The sequence below is a fragment of the Catharus ustulatus genome, chromosome 2 (assembly GCF_009819885.2).
Source record: "Catharus ustulatus isolate bCatUst1 chromosome 2, bCatUst1.pri.v2, whole genome shotgun sequence".
Lineage (NCBI taxonomy): Eukaryota > Metazoa > Chordata > Aves > Passeriformes > Turdidae > Catharus > Catharus ustulatus.
In genome coordinates this window covers 301,912-324,786 of record NC_046222.1, presented here as the reverse complement: position 1 = coordinate 324,786, position 22,875 = coordinate 301,912, and the positions used below count along the sequence as shown (strand labels likewise).

The 22,875-nt window shown below is 48.2% G+C and overlaps 1 protein-coding gene across 1 annotated transcript; it reads left to right on the top strand.

The window, feature by feature from the left end:
- Positions 1 to 854: 854 nt before the first annotated feature.
- POLD3 (DNA polymerase delta 3, accessory subunit) lies at positions 855 to 22,300 on the top strand. Its single transcript, XM_033084454.2, has 12 exons — positions 855 to 947; positions 1,712 to 1,767; positions 2,269 to 2,371; positions 4,274 to 4,313; positions 5,745 to 5,877; positions 8,284 to 8,536; positions 9,655 to 9,727; positions 11,496 to 11,658; positions 12,933 to 13,045; positions 16,972 to 17,066; positions 17,140 to 17,221; positions 20,673 to 22,300. The coding sequence occupies exons 1-12, from the start codon at positions 888 to 890 to the stop codon at positions 20,876 to 20,878; spliced, it is 1,377 nt and encodes a 458-aa protein (XP_032940345.1). The 5' UTR covers positions 855 to 887; the 3' UTR covers positions 20,879 to 22,300.
- Positions 22,301 to 22,875: the final 575 nt, after the last annotated feature.

Sequence of the window (22,875 nt, the reverse complement as noted above, 5' to 3'; positions counted from 1 at the left end):
GCACTGCGGGAGCGGCTCTGCCCGGCGGGCTGCCAAACCTGCCAAAGAGCACTGCTTTGGTGTATTTTATTTTATTTTATTTTATTTTAATTTTTATTTTATTTTAATTTATTTTATTTTATTTATTTTATTTTATTTTTATTTTATTTTATTATTTTTATTTTATTATTTTAATTTTATTTTAATTTATTTTAATTTAATTTTAATTTATTTTATTTTATTTTATTTTTTAATTTATTTTTTATTCTTTATTTTTTATTTTATTTTATATTATTTTAATTTTATTTTAATTTATTTTAACTTAATTTAAATTTTATTTTATTTTATTATTTTTTATTTTATTTATTTTATTATTTTATTTTATTTTATTTTTGTTTTATTTTTATTTATTTTATTTAATTTTTTTATTTTATTATTTTTTATTTTGTTATTTTTCTTTTCTTTTAATTTAAATTTTATTTTATTTTATTCTATTTTATTTTTTTTATTTTTTAAATTTAATTTTATTTTATATTTTTAATTATTTTCTTTTTTCTTTTCTTTTTCCTTTCCTTTTCCTTTCTTTTTCCCTCTCATTGCATCTCATTCCATTCCATTTCATTCATTTAATTTCATTTCATTTTCACTCGAGCCCCCATTAATTTAATTTCATTTCATTTTCTCTCGAGCCCAGCCGGTGCTGGACGGAAGGCGCGGAGGTGATGGGAGCCCAGCGGTGCCCGGTTCCCGGTTCCCGGTGCCCTGTTTCCCTGCTCGCGGTGTCCCCGCTCGCCGTTCGCGCTCCGCCGCGTGTCCCCCCGCGGCCGCCGTCGCTGGCGGGGCCGTTGCCATGGCGGCGGCGCGCGCGCGGCCCTGAGGCGCGCGGGAAGCGCGGGCCCGGCGCGGCCATGGCGGACGAGCTGTACCTGGAGAACATCGACGAGTTCGTCACCGACCAGAACCGCGTCGTGAGTGCCCCCTTCATCTCCCCGCTTCCTTCCCTGACCGCTCCTCCGCCTCCTTCCACCCCTTCCTCCTTTCCCGCCCGGTGTCTTCCTTCCCTTCCCTTCCCTTCTCCCTCCTTCATCTCCCCCGTCCTCCTCCTCCTCCCCTCTTCACCCTCCTCCCCTCTTCTCTTCTTTCCCTCACATCTTCCTCCTTTTGCCACCTTCCTCCTTTTCCCTTCTTCCTCTCTCTCCCCACTTCCTTCTCCCCTCTCTTCCTCCTCTCCCCCTGTTCTCCCTCCTCTCTTTCCCCTTTCCTTAAGGCAGTTCAGAAGGCTGATGGTTTTCTGCTTCCTTTGCAATTTTATTTCAAATTTTTATTTGGAAAGAAAAATAAAATAAAATAAAATAGGTTTTGCTTAGAAAACGGTGCACCGAAGTTGGTGCAGCTTGTCTGGCAGCGTGAACAAGAGCAGCCTGTGGCTTTGTAGCTCATTCCAAGGAAAATCTAGGCAAACAATAAATTAATTGGTGTGGTTTCAGCCCAGAGGCTGGGGCTCGGTTTAAAAGGGCGGAGCAGGAGGAGGAGCAGGTGTTAATGATGTACCTGGTCAAAATGGCAGGGCTGGGCAGGGCAGGGATTCCAGCCCTGAGATCCTGATGTCTGGCATGCTGGGGCAGCCAGAGATCCCTGTGTCCTCGGGACAAGCCCAGGATGGGAGATTTATGGAATTGAGAGGCCAAGGTTTTCTTACTAAAGTGGTTTGTTGTTTTTTTCCCTTTTCCAGGTGACATACAAATGGCTGAGCTACACCCTGGGCGTGCACGTCAACCTGGCTAAACAGTAAGTGTCACTGCACCCCCAGAGCCTGGCTAACTCCTGTTAATCCCTGTGAATCCCTGTTTCCATCACCCTAGTGAGCATTAAAATGATTCCTCTGGAAATATTTAACATCCCTGCCTCAGGCACAGCCAGCTGTGTTATTCCATGTACCTGCCTGGCTGCCAGGCTGGGCAGTGATGCACCAGGAAGTCTCCTGCTCCTCTCTCAGGGGGTTCAGAAATGCCTTTCTGGAGTGGAGGCTTTGCACAAGCTGCCCAGGGGCTGTGAGACCCACTATTAAATGTTTTTGCCCTTTGGTTCTGTAGCTGTTGGACTGGCATTCTCCACAGTGGCAGAGGAGCAAGGGTCTCAGAAAGATTAAATCAGCCCTGGGGAGAAAACTGAGCTTGTGTGACAGGTGTCCCTGCAGGCTGGCTTTCCCCTTTGTTCCAGCCTGGCTCCATGGCAGGGAGGCTGCAGGCTCTCTCCCTGCTGGTGGCTGATGCTGTTTTCTTTTTGCAGAATGCTGTACGATTACGTGGAGAGGAAACGCAAGGAGAACTCAGGAGCTCAGCTGCACGTCACCTACCTCGTGGCAGGGAACCTCCTCCAGAATGGGCACGTTGTGAGTGTTTCACTTCCCGCAGGTGTCTGTGAGGGTTTCACTCCCCACAGGTGTCTGGGGGCCCTCTGGTCTCTCTTCTGCCTTGTTTTGTGGTTTTGGGGCCAGAAGCTGAGCTGGCTCTTTGTGCAGCAGGAGCTGCCGGTGCCAGGGCTTCTGGAGAAGGCTCAGACAGCAGGCTGGGAGGATCAGTTGGTTTGGAAACACAGTGAACCTGTTCAGATTCCTGTTCAGATCCTGTTTCCTCTCATCTCAATCCTCTCACTGCTGTTGGGCAGCAAAGATTACAAAACCTCGTGGAGGGGCCCTCCTGAGATCAACCTATCCACATCCCAGGGAAATGTCTGAGTGGTGTTTGGAGGGAGCCTGGAGCTCATGTAGCATGGAATAAGCTCAAATAAAACAGCACATGTACAGCTGAAGTTGTCTTGTTAATTAAACCAGCTTTCTAATCCTGGTAAACAAAAGAAACGTGAATTTATTAGTGGTATTTTATATTTAAAGTGCTTCAGCTTACTAAGCAAAGGAATTGCTGCTTAATGCATTGAGCTTGTCAGATCTTCAGGAATGTCAGCTAAAACTTCAGGCAGATACCCCCGAGGTTTTTGAGAGGAAATGGGAAAATTCAGTGTCTGTTCCGCTTTGCCCACAGACAAATTTAAGAGCCAAACACTAAATGCCTTTGACATCCCACCAAGTGTTTTTAAATACACAAATATCTATTACAATATGATCCAGTCTTCTTTTAGGAATTGTAAATCTCAGGGTGTCCTGGTTTTTATTTGTTTTTTATTGGGAAAAAAAACCCCAACAAAGCTTTTTTATTTTATTCTCCCAAATAATAAACTGGTTCACATACATGGAATATTGTCTGTCAGTCTCCCAGTCTGCCTGAAGTGGATGGGAATTATTTATTGCATTAGTTCTGTATGATGGAACATGTGTATTTAAAGTGTCACATTTATAGCCCAAGTTTAGCAGGTTTTAACCTCATTTCTTTTGGAAATAACAAGTCTCTTGGCTCACTGGAACTGGCCAGGGGCTTGTCAGCCTGTACTGTTATATTTAATGTATTTGAAAAACAAACAGGTGACCTCTGACATGGAATTATTAAAACAAATAATTACGTTTGAAGTCTGTCCTAGCAACCTGTGTACTTTTACAGTACGATCACAGCAGCAGTCCTGGCGTGCTGCAGCCCTGCACTGCTGCCTGCTGGCAGTAGGTGTAGCCGGAATGCTGCGGATCCATGCAGCTGCAGCACTCCTGAAGGGAGAGCCATGCAAATCCCTCTCTAATACCCCAGAGGTTTTTAAAAGAAAATGAGAAGATTCGGTGTCTGTTCCCACTGACAAACTTCAGAGGCAAACAGTAAATGCTTTTGACATTGTACCAAATGTTTTTGAATGCACAAATATCCATTCCAATATAGATATTGCAGCAGGTAGTCTTCTTTTAGGGGTAGTGAATCTCAGGGTGTCCTGGTTTTTGTTTGTAGATTGGAATAAAACACCAACAGACCTTTTGTTTGTCCTCCCAAATAATAAACTGGTTCACTTGCATGGAGTATTGTCTTTTAATCTCCAAATCTGCCTGAAATGGAAGGTAATTATTTATTGCATTAATTCTGTATAGTGGGATGTGTTTGATTAAAGCTGCACAGGCAGTGTCATGTTTATAGCCTTAATTTAACGGGATTTTCCCTGATTTCAGACAGGTTCATGTCTAACACACAGAATTAGTGCTGGGGTTTTCAGTCTCTCTGGATCCTTTAAGAGCTTTAGAAACTGATGAGTGTTTTAAGGCACTTGCAGTGTTCTGTGTACAATAATCGTTAGACTTTCTTGTTCAATAACTGAAAATAGCATAAAACTCGGATTTTAAGCTTGTGTTTCTTTTTTCCAGTGCCACAAGGTTGCAGTAGTGAGGGAGGATAAACTGGAAGGTAAGCAGGCTGGGAAAGTCATGTGGCTTTAACTATTTTCTTTGAAAGAACAGCGAAATGAGCAAAGCTCAGAACTTGCCATCTGCACGTAAATGCCCAGCCAGGCTCTTGGGGTCAGGTGTGTACTTTTTGTACCAGCTGTTTCTCAGAATTTGGAGTATCTGAGCCAACAGCTGAATACCTTCAGGCTTGTGATTTGAGTCTCTTTTTTTTTTTTACTTCTCGACATTTTGTCAGTGATTCTTCTCCACGTCCCTGCCACTGACAGCAGGGACACAACAATACCCTGGTAGTGTCTCAGAACAATTGTGAACCTTCAGGCCCCCAGGAATGCTGAAACTGGCAATTCTGGTTATTGGTTCGATGCAATTGCAGTCTTTGCTCTGAGTCCTGTGGGTGTTAAAACCTTCTCACAGGACATTTAGCTCACTTTAGTGAGCAATATGTGAAAAACCCCCTTTGTAACACTGCTCTGGGCACTGTCTGCTGTCTCACCATCTTCCCAGCTCTGGGCCTGCTGATGAAATCTCACCCACAGGATTGAAACACGACTTGAGGCTCTTCATCACTTTCAAATAACATCTTTGGCAGTTGAGAGCACACTGTGGTATTTGTGACCTTAAGGATCTGTGCTAATGACCTCACTTTGTTTGAAAGACTTGCGTTGTTGGAAATCTGAAGTGGATTTCTAGCTCAGGCTGTTTGCCTCAGAGTAGGAGATTGTCAGGCAGTGCAACTACTCTGTGTCATGTTTGTTGAGTTATGTGTGCTGTGTAACACTGTTTTGCTGTGGAGGAAAGGGTTGCTCATGGTTTTTGTATTGGAAGGCAGGCCAGAGGTATGACTTATATTTGGAAGAGGCTGAGATTTTTGATGGGAGTAGGGCTGCATAGTCTGGGACTGGCCCCAAGAAATTATTACTGTGTGTATTTTTACAGTGCCTAGAAGCTCAGCCTCAGACCAGGACTCTGTGGAAAGAACAATATGGGCAATGAACAAAGAATTCCTAAAAACCAACCCTTGTCTCGAGGGGGTTGCAGTCCAAGTAGCATGAAGGAGATAAAGTTTTCATTCCAGCAGGCTGGCAGGGGTGACACTGTGGCGCTGGCCACAGCCCCAGTGGCACAGGGCAGTTCCAGCAGGGCGCAGCAATGTCCAGCTACCTCCTGCCTTAGCTTTAGGCACTCACTCAGGTATTCTGGATCCCAAACACTGGATGTTTGGTGGGTAAACACAGAGAGATCACTCCTAAGTCATTTGTGTAGTGTAGTGGAAAACGTGACAGGCTTGTGGAGCTCGTTACCTTGAGCTCTTCGTTAGTGAGCACTGGGAGAAGGTGTGGCTGGACCTTTTTATCGTCAAGTTTTGCTGTCAAGCAGTCTGTCAGCTTTTCTACAGGCTGTGCTAACAGGGCTGTTTGTTCTCCCCCAGCCATGAAGTCGAAGCTGTCCACAATTGCCAGCGTGCACGTGTACAGCGTTCAGAAGGCGCTGCTCAAGGACAGCTCCCCGCTCTACAACACCGACTACGACATCGTCAAAACAAACCTGCAGCACTGCAGCAAGTGAGTCCTGCCTCCCTGCTCCTCCTGGAGCACTCCACACTGCTCTTGCACTTCAGTGCTTGATAGATGGGCCTGGGTTTTAGAGAGCTAGGAAAAGATACCTCCAGAGTCCTGCCACTAGCACATTGGGTACTAGTTTTGTAAACTGCACTCACAGTTGGTTCACTTGGTCCTTACTCCAACGGGGGAGGCTGTTCCAGTACCTTGCTTGTCTGATGGCTGGAAACGTTTCCCTCTTTTCCAGGCCACACTTAATCATGACCATTTTAATCCAGTTCTCAGCCACACAGGGAGAGAAAATCGAAACAGGCTGATAAACCCATGAGTGATGTGCTCAGCAAAGCATTTACAGGAGTTTGCCTTCTGTTTTGTGAAACTGTATTTTCATCCTCTGGGCTCAGCCTCCTCTCTGAAGATGTCTCACAGGAACTCCTTCTCCAGGAGCGGGGCTTTGATCTGTGTGGGTTCATTGCACTCAGAATAGGCTGTGATCTCTGCACACAAAACAGTCCAGGCAGCACCAGGGTCCTTCGTGGTGGAGCAGGAGAGCTGGGAGGGACTGCAATCTCCAGGAGTCACTGCCTCCCTCCTGAGCAGCGCCTGGCAGCTGCAGCTTTTCCTTTGTGTGTTGTTCCCACCACGACAGCTTCAGCTTGAAGTCATGGGGATGCACAGTGCCATGACCAATCTGGTTTAAAGGGGGATGCCTGAAGGGTGTGTCATAGGGAGAGGATAGGATTTGACAGGAGAAACGTGCTGGTATCCAGAGTGTTGAAAAGAGGAGCTGTGTGTTTGGGGCACGAGTGTGGATGCCCTGGAAGGCGCTGGGTAACCCCACCTCAGTGGAGCCACGTGCCCTGGTGTGGCTGATATACAAATTGATCACATTCCCTCTCACTTGCTATCTGCATGGATTGTCTGTGACACTTGGGGAAAGATTCCTGCAGGACTTGCAAAAGCCAGAGGTTTGTAGCAAACAGAACTTCCCTGTCTGCCCAGATATTTCACAGCTCTGGGACAGGGATCTTTGTTCTCTCCTGTGTTTGCACAGGACCTGCTTTGCTGGGAAGACAGTGGAGGTGGTTAATAATAATTAACTAATAGCAATATCTGGGTTTAATGCCTGTTGGCATTACCAGCTTTCCAAACAGAAGCAGCTCCTTGTTTGCAGAGCACAGTCCAAGTATTGCCTATTTTTTCAGTGATTATTTAGTGAATTTTTGCATAAAGGTTTAGTCACACAGCAGCATCAAGGCAAGCTGACTTGGAATGTGGGAAGTTTAAGTGAGCTCTGCTGCACAGCCAACAAAACTATTGACAATACTGTTTATGGCTGTTACATATTGTGGGGTTGATGGTGTTTAGAGTAGGAACTCAAGCTGCCCTGAGAGCTGTATTAGCCATGTTGAAAACAGATTGAAAGTGTAAAGGAGAGTGGGATTATTTTTCTTCAATGTCTGTTTTCCTTCCTTTAAAGGTTTGAAAGCCTGTAGGTTGCTGCTGCAGCCTCACAGTGCTGTGGAGATGGTGGTGTTTTGTTAACACAGATCCTGATGGGAGTGGAAGGGGACTGTGCACGTGAGCAGCCAATGCTGAGGCACAGAAGTGAACTGCCAGAGGGCTGCTTTATTTCTTAGGCAAATAAAAATATGCTGTGTAATTCAGTGGGCTGGGAGGCGTGAGCCCGGGCTCTTTTGTGGCATTTCTGTGGGAAATCTGGAAAGCATTGCCTGTGATTTGCACAGTGGGGAGCAGAGTTCAGCTATTTTTGGGAACTGCTATTCCTGACTGTCAGTGAGTTGTGCTGTAACTGTGAGCATGTCATTAAGTTCTTGTATCTCCATATCCCCAAACAATCGAGTTTCAGACCGTCCTGAGCCAAGCTGCCTCTCAGTCTCAGGGATTACATGGAAATGGCTGTGTGTAGTTAAATAAGGATGTTGTGGATATCGTCTGGGCCATTTCAGTTGTTCAGTTTCGGCTGGGTTTGCTTACCTGCAGCAGCTGAGGGCTTTGTCAGAGCATCAGAAAGCTGTGAACGCTTTAGATCCTCACACAGCCATCCAACTGCTGCCACAGGCTCTGGAGAGCGTGCCCTGTTCAGGAACAGAGCTCAGCCCACTCCCTGTCCAGCCTGGGTGTGGAGAAGGCCCTTTCCCCCCGGAAAGCTGCACGGCTTGTTTAACATGCGAGTGCTGTGGCTCTTGCTGACGGCTTCAGCTGATCTCTCCATCAGAGGTCTCCTGCTCTGTGCCAGCCGTTCTTTCTTGTCCCATGCCCAGATTAAATTGCTCCTTTTTCCATAACAGGAGAAGGCAGGCCCCGAGGCTCTGCGGGAGGGGGGGACGGCGAGGTGAAGGCTGCAGGGTTGGAAAGGCTAATGGGATTTTTCACTCCGCCACGCAGGTTCAGCGCCATCCGCTGCGCCGCCGCCGTGCCCAGGCCGCCGCGCGAGGCTCCGGCAGCGCCGCCGCAGAGCGCCCAGGGCCAGCGGGACCCCGGCACCGCCAGCACCGTCAATGGGCACGGGCCCCCGGCCGCCAAGGGCCCCCCACAGCAGCAGCACAGAGGGATCATGGGCATGTTCGCCGCCAAGGCCGCCGCCAGAGCCCAGGACGCGCCTAAGGAGGCCAAGGCAGAGCCCAAAGAGGCCCCGGGTGTAAGTGACCTCAGACCCCTGTCCTGGGTGTCAATGATCTGCTCACAGTGACCTCAGCCCAGCCCACGGGGAGTGCTCAGTGATCCTTCATCAGCACTCCCCTGTGTGCACAATCCCCTCGTGCCACACCGCACACCTCCCCACGGAGCTGGGCTTTGGCATTCCCCAGTGTAAACCAGCACAGCTGCCCCGTGGAGACAATTGTCTCCAGCTATCCCAATGTACACACCAACCGAGGATCCTGCTCTCTCCATTGTGCTTAAAAGGATTTGTTTTGAGCAATAAGTGAAACGTGAGAAGCCCAGGTCTTAAAAGTACCAAGGTGTTTAAATTTGGTCGGTGAGGGAAGTTTCAGACTTGTCCTGTGCAAGACTAAATTGTTTATCTTCTGGATTGCTGTTTCTCCAGGACAGGATTATGTTTTCATTTTAATTAGTATAATTGTTTTTAAAGTGATGTGGCCAGAAAAATGGGTGTTAAAATGGTAACACTCCCTGGGGATGGTTTGGCCTTTCTGTAACAACTGAGTACATTTTGGTTCCTTTTTCTGATTTTTGTAGGGAGTTTAGAACTGGCCAAGTGTGCATGCTTTGGGAACTTTAGTGTCTTCAGTTGCCTTTTTTTTGCATGAAAATAAGTTGGATTAGGAGGCTGCCCTTTCTTAGGTGGTGTGGATGTGATTTCTCACTTTGGTGGCTGCATGGGTGCAGCAGAGCAGTGATAGCTCCTTGCAGACTGCCTACGTGCCAGAGGAGCTGGATAAAGCCTTCCTGCTTTGGCCAGCTCTCTGCTGGCTGCTGTGAGCTGAGGCACTGGTGGTTTGCAGACAGAGCAGTTCTTTCCTGGGAGCTGACACTCATCCCAAGCACTTCCTTCAGTTACACTGTCAGCCATCAGATGGGAATGTGCCCCAAGTCACATCTGAAGGCCTGGCTGAGGAGCCCTCAGTGACTTACTCTGACCCCTTTGATGCACTTAATATCTAGTGAGTATCTTCAGATTCTCCAGAACAGAGGGTTTGCTAAATCTGCTAAAATCTAAGGCAAATGCTATTAATTTGCTTGTCCAGAAGCAGGACTGGAAGCAATTCCTGTGCTTATTCCTCTCTTTGCTTCCAGGTGTCTGCAGCAAGCAGCAAGCCACCAACAAAGAACAACATCATGAACAACTTCTTTGGAAAAGCTGCTATGAGTAAGTGCTCTTCTGTTCTCAGAGGCCATCATGGTCAAGGAACAGCCTTTGTAGTTAAAAAAACAAACAAATGAAAAAAACCCCAAACCTGAGGAGTATTTGAAATCTCTTTTTGGTTTTTTTAAAATTATATTTTATTTGAGCGGGGTAGAAATTAAAAAATATTCAGTAGAATCAAGTGTTTTGTATTAGAGCTGTGATGGCAGGCATACAGAAAAGAGAACTCTTCCTCCTCATCCCCACTCCACCAAACTCATTGGATTTTCTTTATATCCCCTCTTTCCTAATAGTTTTCCATACTTTCTTCTCCTCTTTTGCACTCAAAGGGGTTAATGTTTTTGCACACAGCTTTTAAAGCAAAAATTAAGAGTTTTCAGTGGAATTTTTCAGACAAAAAGCTTGCTGGAGGGAGATCAATTAAAATGACATGTTTGAGCAGACTAACCCAGGAAGGATTTTTAGTGCAGAAGAAATCTGATTTAAAGTGAGTTCTCCTGGCTGGAAGATCAGCTATTGGCGAGATGTTTGCCAAGACCTGTTTTGCAGGGCATGTTAATGATTCTTGCTTTTCATCACACAGCACTGAGGAGCCCATAGTTAGTTTTAGGGTTAATTTCTTCCCTAAAAACCCAAGGACTGATAAATGGAGAGTAAAAATTAGGGGTAACCTTTCTGATCAGAGGTTTGGACTAGGTGGCCTCTGCAGGTCCCTTCTGAAGTGTCTAAGTCTAGAGAAACTATGCTGAAGTTTTAAAATATTGGAGTATTGGAAAAGGGCTGTGGGACCTTCTTCAAAGATTCCCTTATAACTGAGTACAAGAGGCTTCAAAGAGGAATTTTGGGAGAGAGTAAACAGCAAAGTTCACTTTCTGACAAACATCTGTCAGAGTTTGCAGGGGACAGTTCCAGCACTGAGCAGACGAGGCACAGCCCTGCTGGGACTCTTTGAGTCCCTGTTTTGGTGGGACTGAGGGAGCTGAGGACACTCTCAGCCCAAGGACAGTCACTGCAATTAACTGGAGGAAATTCTAAAGGTCTGAGAAGGGCCCTAGACCAAAGCTTGTGGCTGAAAACCCAAAGTGGCGTGGGGAAGGTGATGGGGAAGGCTTTGTGGATGCATTTCCATTGTTTCCAAAGGGGTTTCCTTCCCTGCTGAGTCCTGTGGGGGAGCACAGGAGGAAACTTGTGAGGTGGCTGCAGAGAAGGAGCAAAGTGATCAGAACTGGAAATGATTATGTGTGTGGAGGAGAGGGTGGGATTCCAGGAGTAAGATTTATTCCCTACATGCAGGTCTCTCGTGGCTTCAAAGGTTCCACCATTGCCAGAAAGTCCTGAGTTAACAACAGTGGGGTCCTTGGGATTTCTGCTGTTGATCATAAATAAGGGAGCTGTCATTCCAGTGCTCAGGGGAGCAGCCAGCCTGTTTTCCCAGCACTCCCAGAAAGGCTTTGGTACAATGCTGTGTCCCTCCCAGCAGCCTCTGACTCCACTGATGATCTCCTGCCACTGCATCCCAGTCCTCTCCCACAGAGTTTTAGCTGCTGCAGCACACGTGGCTGGACATCAGGACAGCAGAACCATGGAAAATCACCCAGAAATTTAAGCATGCCCTTCTTTTTCCCATGTGTGATTGGCCAATCTAGATCCCTAAATACATGATGGGTGGTGTTGTCTGTATTCTTGGTGCACAGAGCTAGCCAGTTGCTTTGTAAATTGTCATTCAAACTGCATATCCAGTGTTTGTTCTTTTTGAATGGTTTGTTCACAGATAAACTCAAAGCCAACTCTGTGCCTGAGCAGCCAAAGGAGGAGAAAGAAGTAGGGAAGCCTTCAGTTGCTGTAGCAGAAACAGAGTCATCTCCTAATAGTGCAGCAGAAAAGCCTGGGAAGAAGGCAGAGCCTGCTAGAATTCAGCAAAAGGACAAGAAGAGGTGGGTCGTGCCTTGCAGGGTCCCTGTGAACCTGCTTGGGGACAGCCTGTGTGCAGCTGGCTGCTCATGCAGCACTGGCTCACCTCCTGTTTCCATCTTCTCAGCTGTGCTAAACCTGACTAAAATTATCTGTCAGGATTCTTTCCTGGTGTTTCTTTTCCATTTGCTGCCGTGGGTGCCTCGGGGCCGTTGGTGCCATTGCACTTGGGGAGGGACAGGGACAGGGCCCAGGCTGTCCTCGGTGGGAGGGGATGGCTTTCCATGAGCCAGCCTCCCACTGTGAGCAGCCGTGGGAGAGACCCTGCAGGCAGCCTGGGGAGGGCTGGCAGGAGCACCTGTCCTGCAGGGAAGGTGGGAGATTCCCAAGCTTGTATGTACACAGCTTGCAGCACAAAGTTGTGCTTGTTGATCTCCATAGCTCATGTAGGGCTGCTTTCAATGCCACTGGTTTACTTTGGGCTGAGGCTCCAAGTTAATTTTAAGTTCAGCCCTTTGTGTTTAATCCAACCCAAACTGACAGGGACAAAGAATCACTACAGTCTGATGGCTCTCTGGTGGCCTATGAGTAATTAATTGGTGGTCTCAATCCATTTCTAGCTGAGTAGGTAAGCACACCACCCAGCCCACCATCGCAGTGAGCACTCACTGCTTGTCTTATTGATAGCCCTGCCCACCAAGCCAAGGGCCTGGAGGTGTTGGCAGCCTGGAGCTGGGAAGGCCACTTGGGCTGTCCCAGCTCTTTGAGGATACGTGGGCCTTTAGCCTCCAGGCTTCTTCGTCTGACACGTCTCGCCAACATTAAAAAGAAAGAAGCTATTTTATTTTTCCAGTAGTCTTTAAAAATGGCTCCAGGATTCTGAGACACTACCTCATAGTCAGTCAGTGGCAAGCAGTCTGTCAAAAGAGCTTCTGAGTGATGCTTTTGGGGACAGTGGGAGCCTGAGCTGAAGAGACAAGATCAGAAATGCACTCCTGCCAGGCTGCCGTGGCCAGGCGAGGTGAGGCGCTGGGCTGAGCTGCAGAGGGGCTAAAGAAATCCTCCTTGTTTTGGAGAGCTGGGTATGGGGAAGGATGAGAGGCCTGGAAATGCTCATGCACCTATGCCTGGTTGTACAGAGTGTCCAGTTCAGAGTATGCGATGCTCATCTTTTTAAGAGGCGTTTGATTGCCTTCTATGAGGAATGTGCTCGTTCAAATGCACGTGGTGCTTTCATGCACACATGAGAGGTGATGGGTGCTCATTCCCTTTTTATTCCCTCTACTATTTATGGCAGTAAAACGAAGAGAGTGGACAGGTCAGATGACGAGGAAGAAAGAGATGCCGAAAACGTCAAGAAAAAGAGGAAGCGAATCAAGCAGCTTGAGTCTGACAGCAGTGATGAGGAAGGTAAAAAGATCTGCAAACAATCAGGCGTGAAAGTCAGGGGCCTGATTTCCAAAACATTGCTTTCCAAATCTGTTGGTCAGAGGGAATAGTTTAAAGGACTAAAGACCGTGGAAATGGCTGTAGCCTGAGCTCTGTGTTTATCTTTGTGCTGCAAGCACTCGGGCATGGAGCTGAGATGTCTCGAAACAAAGATTCAGTCTTTGTGTTAGCTTAGCTCAGACCTGGCTGTCTCCTCACCAAGTGTGCTGCCAGTGCCACTGACGTGTGGGAAGGAGGTTCCCAAATCTCTTGTGAAAGATAGCGCGCCTTCCAGAGCCGTAGGGCCGGTCAGAACCAGTTCATGGGGGGGAAACACTCACAAGTACCCTCCCTCTCCTCACAGGGCCATTTTTAGTGTCTGTATTCTGTCTGTTCATAGAAGGGGTGTGGAAGACAGTGTTGGAAGCAAGGCATCCCAAAAGAGAAGAGCTAATAGGGAAGTTGGAGGCAAGGCAGCGGAGCCGTACCCGATGCGACTCTGCGTCTCCTCGGGGGCTGGGACAGGAGTGGGGTGCCCAGAACATTGCAAGATCTGGGCTTGTAATGAGCAACAGCAGGGCTGCATCCCAAGGAATTTGGATAATTGAGGTGACAAATGCCGTGCAGTATAGATAACTGGAAAGTAAATTGGAACGGAGCTGGGGAGTGTGTGCTAAATGGAACAGTCATCCAGCAGGAAAAGAACTTGGGGATTGTTACAGATTAGTAATTGAAACCACCAGCTTGGTGTAGAGTTCAGTCAAAGAGGGTGAAACAGCAGTGGGTGTATTGGTGAGGAGGTGGAGTCCCTCAGGAGAGCCAGAGCTGACTCCTCATTCGGTGTGGCTGTCACACAGGCAGCAGCCAGGACATGAGGACAATCTGCAGCACCAGGCAGAGGTGGCTGCTGTTGGTATCTGTGCAGTATCTGTGCCACCTCTAGGCCTGCTTTCATGGTTTCCCTGCTACCCACACCATTCCAAATGATCTTTGTCATCAGCTATGTATCACTCCTTAGACTGTCCCACAGGGTGATAAATCTCTCAGGAAGCTGTTCTTCATGAACATGACAAGCTGAGTTGTTTAGCTCTGAGGAGGGAATTTTGAAATCAGCCCAGCCTTGCTTGGCTGGAACCTCTCAGCTCGTCCACATCCTGTGAGTGAGATCAGGCAGGAGTTGGGAATGTTAGAGCTCTCTGGTCTCCTGTGGGGTACCTGCGTGACCTCAGCACGTGTTTAACAGTTGGTGCTTTTGAATGGGATGGCTCCTGGTTTCCTTCATTCCAAGGTTTATATTCTCTGTAGTGACCAGGGATGGAACCTGAGGAAATGGCCTTAAGCCATGCTAGGGGAGGTTTAGGTTGGATATTAGGGAAAAGCTCTTCCCCAAGAGGGTAGTCAGGCACTGGGGAGGTTTTTTGCTTCAGAACCCTCTTTGTTCTGCATTTCTTTGTGTTGTGCATTAGAAATGTAAATTTATGCAAACTGCAGCACACATACAAATTTGGATATCGCTCGGTTTGCCCTTTCAAAAGAGAAAATGAGAACTGGGAGAACTCTGCCCTTTGGTGCTGCTGCTTGCCCTTCTAAATCTAACCAGATGAAAGATGATAGATTTGAATTGTTGGGAATATTTCTAGTGAGTCCAAACTGGTAATATTATACTCTGTATTGAAGTAGAAGACTGTGGGTTGGATGACAAAAGCAATTAAAAAAAACATATATACAGCAGCTGGACTTCAAGAGCATCTCTCCTTGGAAAGGTTGGAAACAGGTTTCTCCAGAGAGCAGGGGCATCTTGAATCAACAGCATCAGTGAGCAAAAGGGGGCCTGGAGTGACAGGCAGACTTGGCAAGGCTCTGTGGGTGTGAAACTCAGCCTGCAGGGCTGATGTGAAGTGCTTGTGGGCACTTCTGTGTCAGGCCAGGACTTCTGCCTAGTTCTGTGTTAGTCTGCTCTTGATGTACTAAAAGTAGCCCTAAATAAGCTCTGCTTACACCAGCATCAGCACATTGTACCACGCCGAAAATACAGAGAGGGCATAAGGCACAATCCTCTCCATTTAAATGATTTTTCATTAAAAAGTTATATTGGTGTGAGGGTTCCTTAGTCACCGCGGGTTGTTTTTCTGCCAGTGCCAGAATAAACTCCACAAACGCTCCCACAGAGGACAGGAGGTTTGGCAGCCTCAGCTGTACCAACACAGGCAGCGTTTCGCAGTGTTGACAAGTGTTTTACAGCCACTTTGGAGGGTGATTTCAGTGGCACTGTGACCTACAAACTCCTGGGTTTTGGAGAGCCACAGCAGAAGCACTAAAGCTTCTCACAGTTTTTCCAGGCAGGGTCAGAGCAAGCCGAACAAAGCCAGGATTTACATCTTTGGTCCATCCAGTTGCCCAACTTGTATCTATTTCATGCAGCTGTTGCTGTTGAGCAAACTGTGGGCAGCAGCTAGTGGTTGACTCAGGAGTTATCACATGTCAGAGGGCTGTGTTGGCTGGAGGATAATAAAGTCATAAAACAGCTTGATAGTAGTCCTAAACACTTTGACATGGGGAGAAGGTGCCTTCTGCCTGCCAAAAAAACGGGGAAATTGTTTCAAGGAAGCTGAAAAAAAGCCCAGATTTCCCCCAAGGAATCTAGTGCAGCTGGCACACTGACTTGAATATGGCAGAGGCTTTTCACCGGGCTGGTTTTCAACCCCCTTAGCTCGTCCTCTCCTGAGATATTTCCAACGGGTGAGGCCAGGCTGGGCAGGTTTGGTGCTGGACACTGTGGAGGCCTTAGCCCAGGGATGAGCACTGAGAGCTGTGAGCTCCCTGCAGCCCCCAGCCCTCCCAGCTGGGAGCAGAGCTGTTGTGAGCTGTGTCCTCACAGCCCCAGCCCTCTGGAGCAGGCTGGAGCCCAGGCACGTTATCCCCCTGTGTTTGCATTCCCGTGCCTCGCTCGCTGCAGCAGTTGGGAGGCCGAGTCCTTGCTGCAGGAATGTAATTTATGGCTGGGCCTTGGCAGCCCAGCAGCATTTCCCTGGAGCCCTGGGTACCCTGCAGAGGTCAGCTGGCCCCGTGCCTGGCAGGAGCTCCTCACGCTGCCCTGCTCCCTGGGGACAGCTGCAGATCCCGGGATGAGGGCGGTGCTGCAGCCCCATCCGTGTCAGCATGGAGCAATAGGTCACAGGAGCACTTTGTTCCCCCACATCCCAGGGCGTGCGTGGCAGCGTTTCTCACTTGGATCTCCCGGAGCTCTGTCCCCCTGCCAGCCCCGCGGGAGGGTGACCCTGCCTCGCTCGTTGGGCTGCAGCCCTGCTTGTCTCACTTTGATGCTGCTGGGAGAGGCTCCAGAGCTCCCTTTGCTCCACACAAATGTGTGAAGGTGTCCTTGACTGGTTTGATCAGTCTTGGCATTGAAAGGAGTCCGGTGTCCCTGTCCTTGAACCCAGAGGAGAGCAAGGAGATGAAACAGTGAGAGAATCAGCTTCCTTTTTTGTGGGGCTTTTTGTTTTGGTTGTTGGTTTGGGTTTTTTTTTAATAAAAATTTGAAAATAACCTAATCCCTTAACAGATCCCTTTTAGGATGTGTGACAGTGTACTGCACTTCATTCTTGGGTTAAGCTAATAGCATGGATTGTTTGGGATGTGTAGCACCACCAGTGAAGCAACAACTCTTACCACAGTTTTAATTTCTAAACAAATTACAGTCACTCTTTTTCACAAGTAAGTGAAATGTATAGCTGAAACCTGCCAGTTCCTGTGCCTGGTTTTAAAGTTTCCCTTGGTAGAACTGATTCTTTTGGCTTATCAAAAATCCCCAGTGTGCTTGTCCCATCCTGTCCCACTCCCCTTCCTTTGGGAACTGCAGTGTGTAGCGTGAGACCTGCGTGCCATCAAGGTGTTCTTCTTCTTGGCAGATGTGCCACCATCTCCCACACCCGAGGAAGAGAGGGCTCCATCTCCACCACCTGCACCTGCTCCAAAAGCTGAACTGGAGCCTGCATCCACAGAGGTGAGAGCAGATCTGAGTGGTGAGCTGCCAGAAATGAGCTCCTGGTGTCTCACAGTGCTGTCATGCCCTCCAGGTGTCAGCTGCAGGGAGGAAGAGGAAGCGGAAGCGTGTGCTGAAATCCAAGATGTTCATTGATGAAGAGGAAGGCTGCATGGGTAAGGCTGGCTGTGCCCTGCACTCACTGGAGCTCACTTTGTTGGCCATTTTAACAGGCCAGCCTGGCCCAGGCTTAGGCAGATTCACAAAATCACAGTTACCCACTTGGAACTCCTGCTCTGAGGTACCTGGAGACTGAGGTAACTGTGCCTCTGTGAAGGCCTGGGTGGGGAGTCAGAGCTGGAGCTGAATCCTTACCCTTTTTTGATTATTCACAGATTTCCCTTCAGTTCTTTTCCCTTTCTTCCTGCCATTGTTATCACCACCCTCATTTACTCTCCTCTCCAAAGCTGCAAGCTTTTAAAGATGGTACAGAAAGAGGTTTAGGGTTTGGGATAAATTCTGGCTGAGATAACTTTGTTGGGTTGTTTTTTTTTTCCTTTGAGGATAAATCCAGGGCTGAGCAGAATTTGATTATATGTTAAAGAAACTTACAGTACCCCAGATAAACAGGGAATAAGTTGGGGCTTAAATACTTCATAGAGTTTCTGTTTCTGATAAGGGCAGCTCTGCCTTCAGAAGGGAAGAGAGTCCCTACAGAAGTCCTGAGAGCCAGAGGCTTTGAATTCCAGCCTGACTCCTTTCTCCTGTGACCTGGAGCAAGCTGTCTCACGCCACTGTATTTGTTTCCTCCATGTTCAGAACATGTTGGTTTGGGGGTTTTTTTTGGAGGCTTTAAACACTTAAGAGCATGTAATGTGTTTTTGTAATGCTGCTGTCAGTATGGGATGCTTTCATTCTGCAGCCTGGCTGGGCTGAGGGGGTGCCAGTGGAGCTCAGGCAGTGCTGGGGGAATGTGGTGCTGTTGTGCAGGTCTGTGTGCTGCTGGGCATGCAGGGATTTGGGCATTCCTGGCTCGGCTCCGGAGCTGCCTGGCCCAGACTCAGCCTGTGTCTGTCTGCACCTGTCTGCAGAGCTGCATCTTCTGTTTCCCATTAGCTTGGTGTGGTTCCCTTCAAGAAACACAAAGCTGTAGCTCTCAGCAGCTGGCTGCCCTGGGACTGAAATCCCAAGTGCTGCATTCTTGTCCAAAAGCTGGACTTGCACAGAGTTACCAACAGTTTGGGCTGATCACCTTAGGGGTGTTTTGCTCTCCCATCCCAGACAGAGCATTAAAACACTTGGAGGGGAAATGGAACAAAACAGTATTAGATGGGGAGTTGAGTTGTACAGACTCTGCATCCAGAGCACAGGAATGTCTCTTCCTGGTTCATCTGGGAATATTACCTTTGTTTCTTCACCCCCACAGGGATTCACAGTCCCTGGAAAATCCAGACTGGTGGTTTTACAGTTCATAGCCATTTTATGAAAAGGGAGTGCAAGGCCCTGTTGTGCCCTTGGGAGCCAGATCCTGTGGGATGGAGAGAGGGATGGAGCTGGGATACTGAGGAACTGGATGGGGAGGAGATTCTCTACTATGGATTCTCCAGCCTGTTGTGCAGGACTTGCTGTCTGGTTATTGTCCAGTTTCTCTTCTCCCTTCCATTCCCCACCCTTTCCATGCACAAGGCTAAATAACTTGCAAATCTTCCAGGCTAACATAAATTTTAGTTACTCTTTGAAATACAGGGGTTTTTTTTCCCCTCTTCCTGCTGTCTTTTTATTTTTAAACAAACACTAGGTTTTAAGAGATGTTAAATCCTAACAGTAGAGTGATGCTGTACTTTATATTTCTGCACAGTTTTAAGTGGTGGTTTTCACAATAGCTGCAATAGCAAGGAATTGGTGTCAAAAAGCAAAAGTAATTTAGAGATTAGCCCTGAGGGAAATTGAGCAATTAAAGTGTGTGTGGAGTTAAGCACAAGACACATTCCTAGGCATCAACAGAAACCTAGGGATTGACAGCCTGCTCCTAGTCTCCAGTAAAGGAGAATTATCGAGATTTAAGCTTGTATGTGTGTACCTTGCACTTTCTCAAGCTTCAAAGGACACACGTGGGCCTGGAGGCTGGAATGCCCACATGTGCATTGGAGGGAAATTCGTATTCCAGCATTTTAGAGCTCCCATCGTTTGAGCCACTCTGATTTAGGGAGTCTGGCTGTGACTCTTATCTGTGTACCCATAGGTGCTGCAAATGCAGGCTTCTGAAGTTCAGCTGAGAGGGCAGCCAAAGAAAGTTGTTTAAGCTGTGTTAGTGCAGCTGGAGAGGGTTAACTGCGCTGTTCAGGAGTTCCCAGCAGCTCCTGACAGGGCTGACAGCAGGATGAGGCGTTTGAGTTCACCCAGTGGTCTGTGGAAGCTGCTCCCTGAAAAGCCTGTTCCCTCTGAAGGGAGATTGCTTGCTCTGCAGTCCCTGTTTGAGGCTCTGCTAGTGCTGCCCAGGAGGATTTCATAGCATTCCTCTTCCCAGCCTCTGGTGACGTAGGAAACCTTATTTAACTTGATGCATTAATACAAGTGAAAGCCAGTTTCCCAGAAGAGGGGAAGTTAAGACATCTGTTTAAAAGAATACAGTTGCTAAAGAAAAATGGCTTACTAGAAGAATCCCAGAGCACTGCTGGGAAAGCTGATATAACAACATTCACCGGGACGTGGCGGTGGCTTTCATCAGTGGAGCTGACTCCAGTTTAATTTCCGTGAGCCTTGTTTTATGTCCCTGGGCTCTCCATCTCCGGGTGCTGGCTGCACTGAGCTGGCAAGCCCCTTCAGGCACAGTCCTGATTGCACACACGGCCTGGGGTTGATTTTTTATAAAGGATTTCTTTATATTTGCCCTGTTTGGCCACCTCTGTGGAAAGGAGCTGCCCCAAAGGGTTTGTGCCCCTTGGGATGGGTGACATCTGCTTTGCTCTTCCCTCACTGTGCAGTGTGCTGGTGAGAGCAGCTGGGGGATGTCTCTAGGTTGTCTTGCCTGGATTTCTGGACAACCTGACTGCTTTGGTCTCTCTGGAAATTGGACCAAGTCAGAATGGTGGGGTTTAGCCATGAAGTAGATGTTCCATTGTCTAAATGGAACTAAAGCTAAACTGCTGATTATGATCTCCTTGGCATTCATCACTTTCTGATGGCTGCTTGTCAGCCTTTGCCATATGAATTGGAATCTCAGCACCACTGTGGTTGGAAAAGCCCTCTAAGGTCCTTTCTCCAGCTGTTCCCCAGCACTGCCAAGGCAATGCTGGCCCTTGTCCCCAAGTGCCACATCCACACAGCTTGGAAATCCCTGCAGGGATAAGGACTCCACCACTGCCCTGGCAGCTGTGCCAGGGCTGGACAGCCCTTGTAGGGCAGGAGTTTTCCCTGATACCCAACCTGAACCTCCCTTGGCACAACCTGAGGCCATTCCCTACTGCTTAACCTTGAGCAATGGACCTAATTCCTGTGTCTGGCATGTGCTCCTTGGACCCAAAACACTTCTTTCCAGCAGTGGGAAGGCTGCAGTGGGGAGCTCTTTGGTATAAGGATGGCTTAACCATCATCATGCTCTGCTCCCTTCCCTCTTCTTTCCACCAGTGACTGAGAAGGTTTACGAGAGCGAATCCTGCACGGACAGCGAGGATGAGTTCTCCAAGCCCAAGGCACCAGCTCCACACAAACAGCCCCTGCTGCCCACCAAGAGAGAGCCAAAGGAGGAGAGGAAGAACCCGAAGAAAGGGGCAGCTCCTGCCAGCAGAGCCAACAAACAGGTGTCCATCATGGGCTTTTTCCAGAAGAAATGAACTGGGTCAATCTCCCAGTCCTCTTGGCAGCTTGGGAGCGTTGCTCCCCTTTTCTGTGTGGCTCTCTGCAAGCTGCTGCTGCTTGTGGAGGCCAACATGCAAGCCCTGGTTACGCAAGGTGTCCTGCTTACTGTGTAAGGAAGCACTCTGGACTGGATTTTGTATCAGAGAAAAGTTTTCATTTGTTACTGCAATAATTTCAGTCATCTTCACTAAGCGGTTGGGGAACTGCCAGCTAGAAGCAACCAACATCTAGAGGAACTCCTGAAAGGCTGTTAAGTCTGGTCACATGAAATTGTATTTTTTTAATCACCCCTTTGGTGCTAAGTTAGGAGTTGTGGTGTTTTCCTCCCCTCTTGGTGCGCCCTCAGCTCTCCAGATTGATCCAGATGTTCACATTGGGTGGAAGCCTACGTAACGTAGCAGGTCTTCAGGCACAGACACAAATATTGAACATCTGCTTCAGCTTTAACTGAATGAAATGTACTGCATTTTCCCCCTAAGACTGGTAAATAGTTTTTGCTCTGCCTTTCATAATCTCTTTTTGGACAAAGCAGTGCATATAAAACTCCCTTACTCTTTTCTTCCTTGAACATATCCTCTGTCACTTGCTCAGATGGCTAATTATAGACTGGGACACTGTTGGTGTTCTGTCTTTACAAAAACATCCTTGAGGCTTCCCACCCAATTGGCTCTGGAGTAATTGGGGGAAGGCTTTGCTGTTATTGGGAAAGAGCTGGAGGTTCAGCCTTGGAGGCCAGTGAGTCAGGGGGAAGGGGGATTGGAGGATTAGAGGGACTGCTGATAACACCAGGCAGGTACGGGGAATGTGCCCGCTGCACTGCGGAGTTGGTGGGGTCTGGGTTGCCTGAAGGTTTTGTTACAGGCATGAACCAGACAAGAGAAGAGTGTTTTTCCTGGACATCTCATCTGCCTGCTGAAGGAAGTGTGTCATGGCACGTGGTCCTGAGGAGCCTGCTGTGGGAGAGGAATAAAGCACAGCAATCCTGTTAACCAGGAAGGAGCTCTTGGTCTTGGTTGGTGCTAAGGTTGACAGACAGATGTAAAGATTTTCCAGAGGAGCTGATCCCAAGCATTCCTGAAGCTGGGGCTGGTGAGTGCTCCCAGACAGGGGCTGGTGTTGTCAGTGTTGGTTGAGAGGAGCTGCTGCACCCAGCAGCATCGCTGGGTTTGTGCCCGTGCTGTGGCCTGGGCTGAGAGTGAACAACCCTCTTCTGGTTTAATGAAGAAAGTTTGACTTCTGAGAGAAAAACCCACCCTGCTGTACTGGTTCTGTTGTTCTTGGTAGAGTTGAGAGGGTATTTTTAAAGGTAACAATAAGTAACACATCCCATTGAACAGAGACTTCTTTTTTTTTTTTTCCCCGTTTGTCATTATTAAACAATATGTCAAATCCTGATATTCGAGGGTTGTTGTGATATTTGACTGCATGGAAGTCCAAGACATTTCCCTGGTGAAGCAGGTGAAGATTTCTTCCATCACAACCAGGACTGGAAGCTTTCAGCTGAGTGTTTTTGGTTACCTGAGATCTCAGAATAGCAGGATTTGTGTTGAACCTGGGCCCCTGGAGTGTGGTTGCTGTGGCAGGGGGACAGGAGGGTGTCCTGGTGCTCCTGCTCCTCACCTCTGCCGTGGTGCCCCTGGGGCTCCGGCTCCACCCCGACTCCTGTAACCAGATGGACGTCACACCGCACTTCCTCAGGAAAATGACTTAATGTCTGCAGGAGCAGCACCCGGGACAGCTTCAGACTTCCAAAGTCATGATCTCATACTGCCCACTCCCACACTCCACGGGCTGCCAGCCCCAGGGGGCTTCAGGTCCCTGGATGTCCCCAGGCAATGCCTGGGAGCGAGGAATCGGGGCTGGAGAGCGGGAGAAGGCTCCCTCGTGGGCACCCAGGGGCTGGGAGGGCAAAATGCCCAGAGCCAGGCTCTGCCTCGAGACATGGTGCTGGTGGGGCTCAGGGGACACAGGC

What these genes read in the sequence shown, in the direction of transcription:
- POLD3 (XM_033084454.2), top strand. Translation starts at nt 888, where the DNA reads ATGGCGGACGAGCTGTACCTGGAGAACATCGACGAGTTCGTCACCGAC. An exon ending in CTTTGGAAAAGCTGCTATGA is followed by an intron (nt 9,728 to 11,495) that starts GTAAGTGCTCTT and finishes GTTTGTTCACAG; the next exon opens with ATAAACTCAAAGCCAACTCT. An exon ending in TGGAGCCTGCATCCACAGAG is followed by an intron (nt 17,067 to 17,139) that starts GTGAGAGCAGAT and finishes CATGCCCTCCAG; the next exon opens with GTGTCAGCTGCAGGGAGGAA.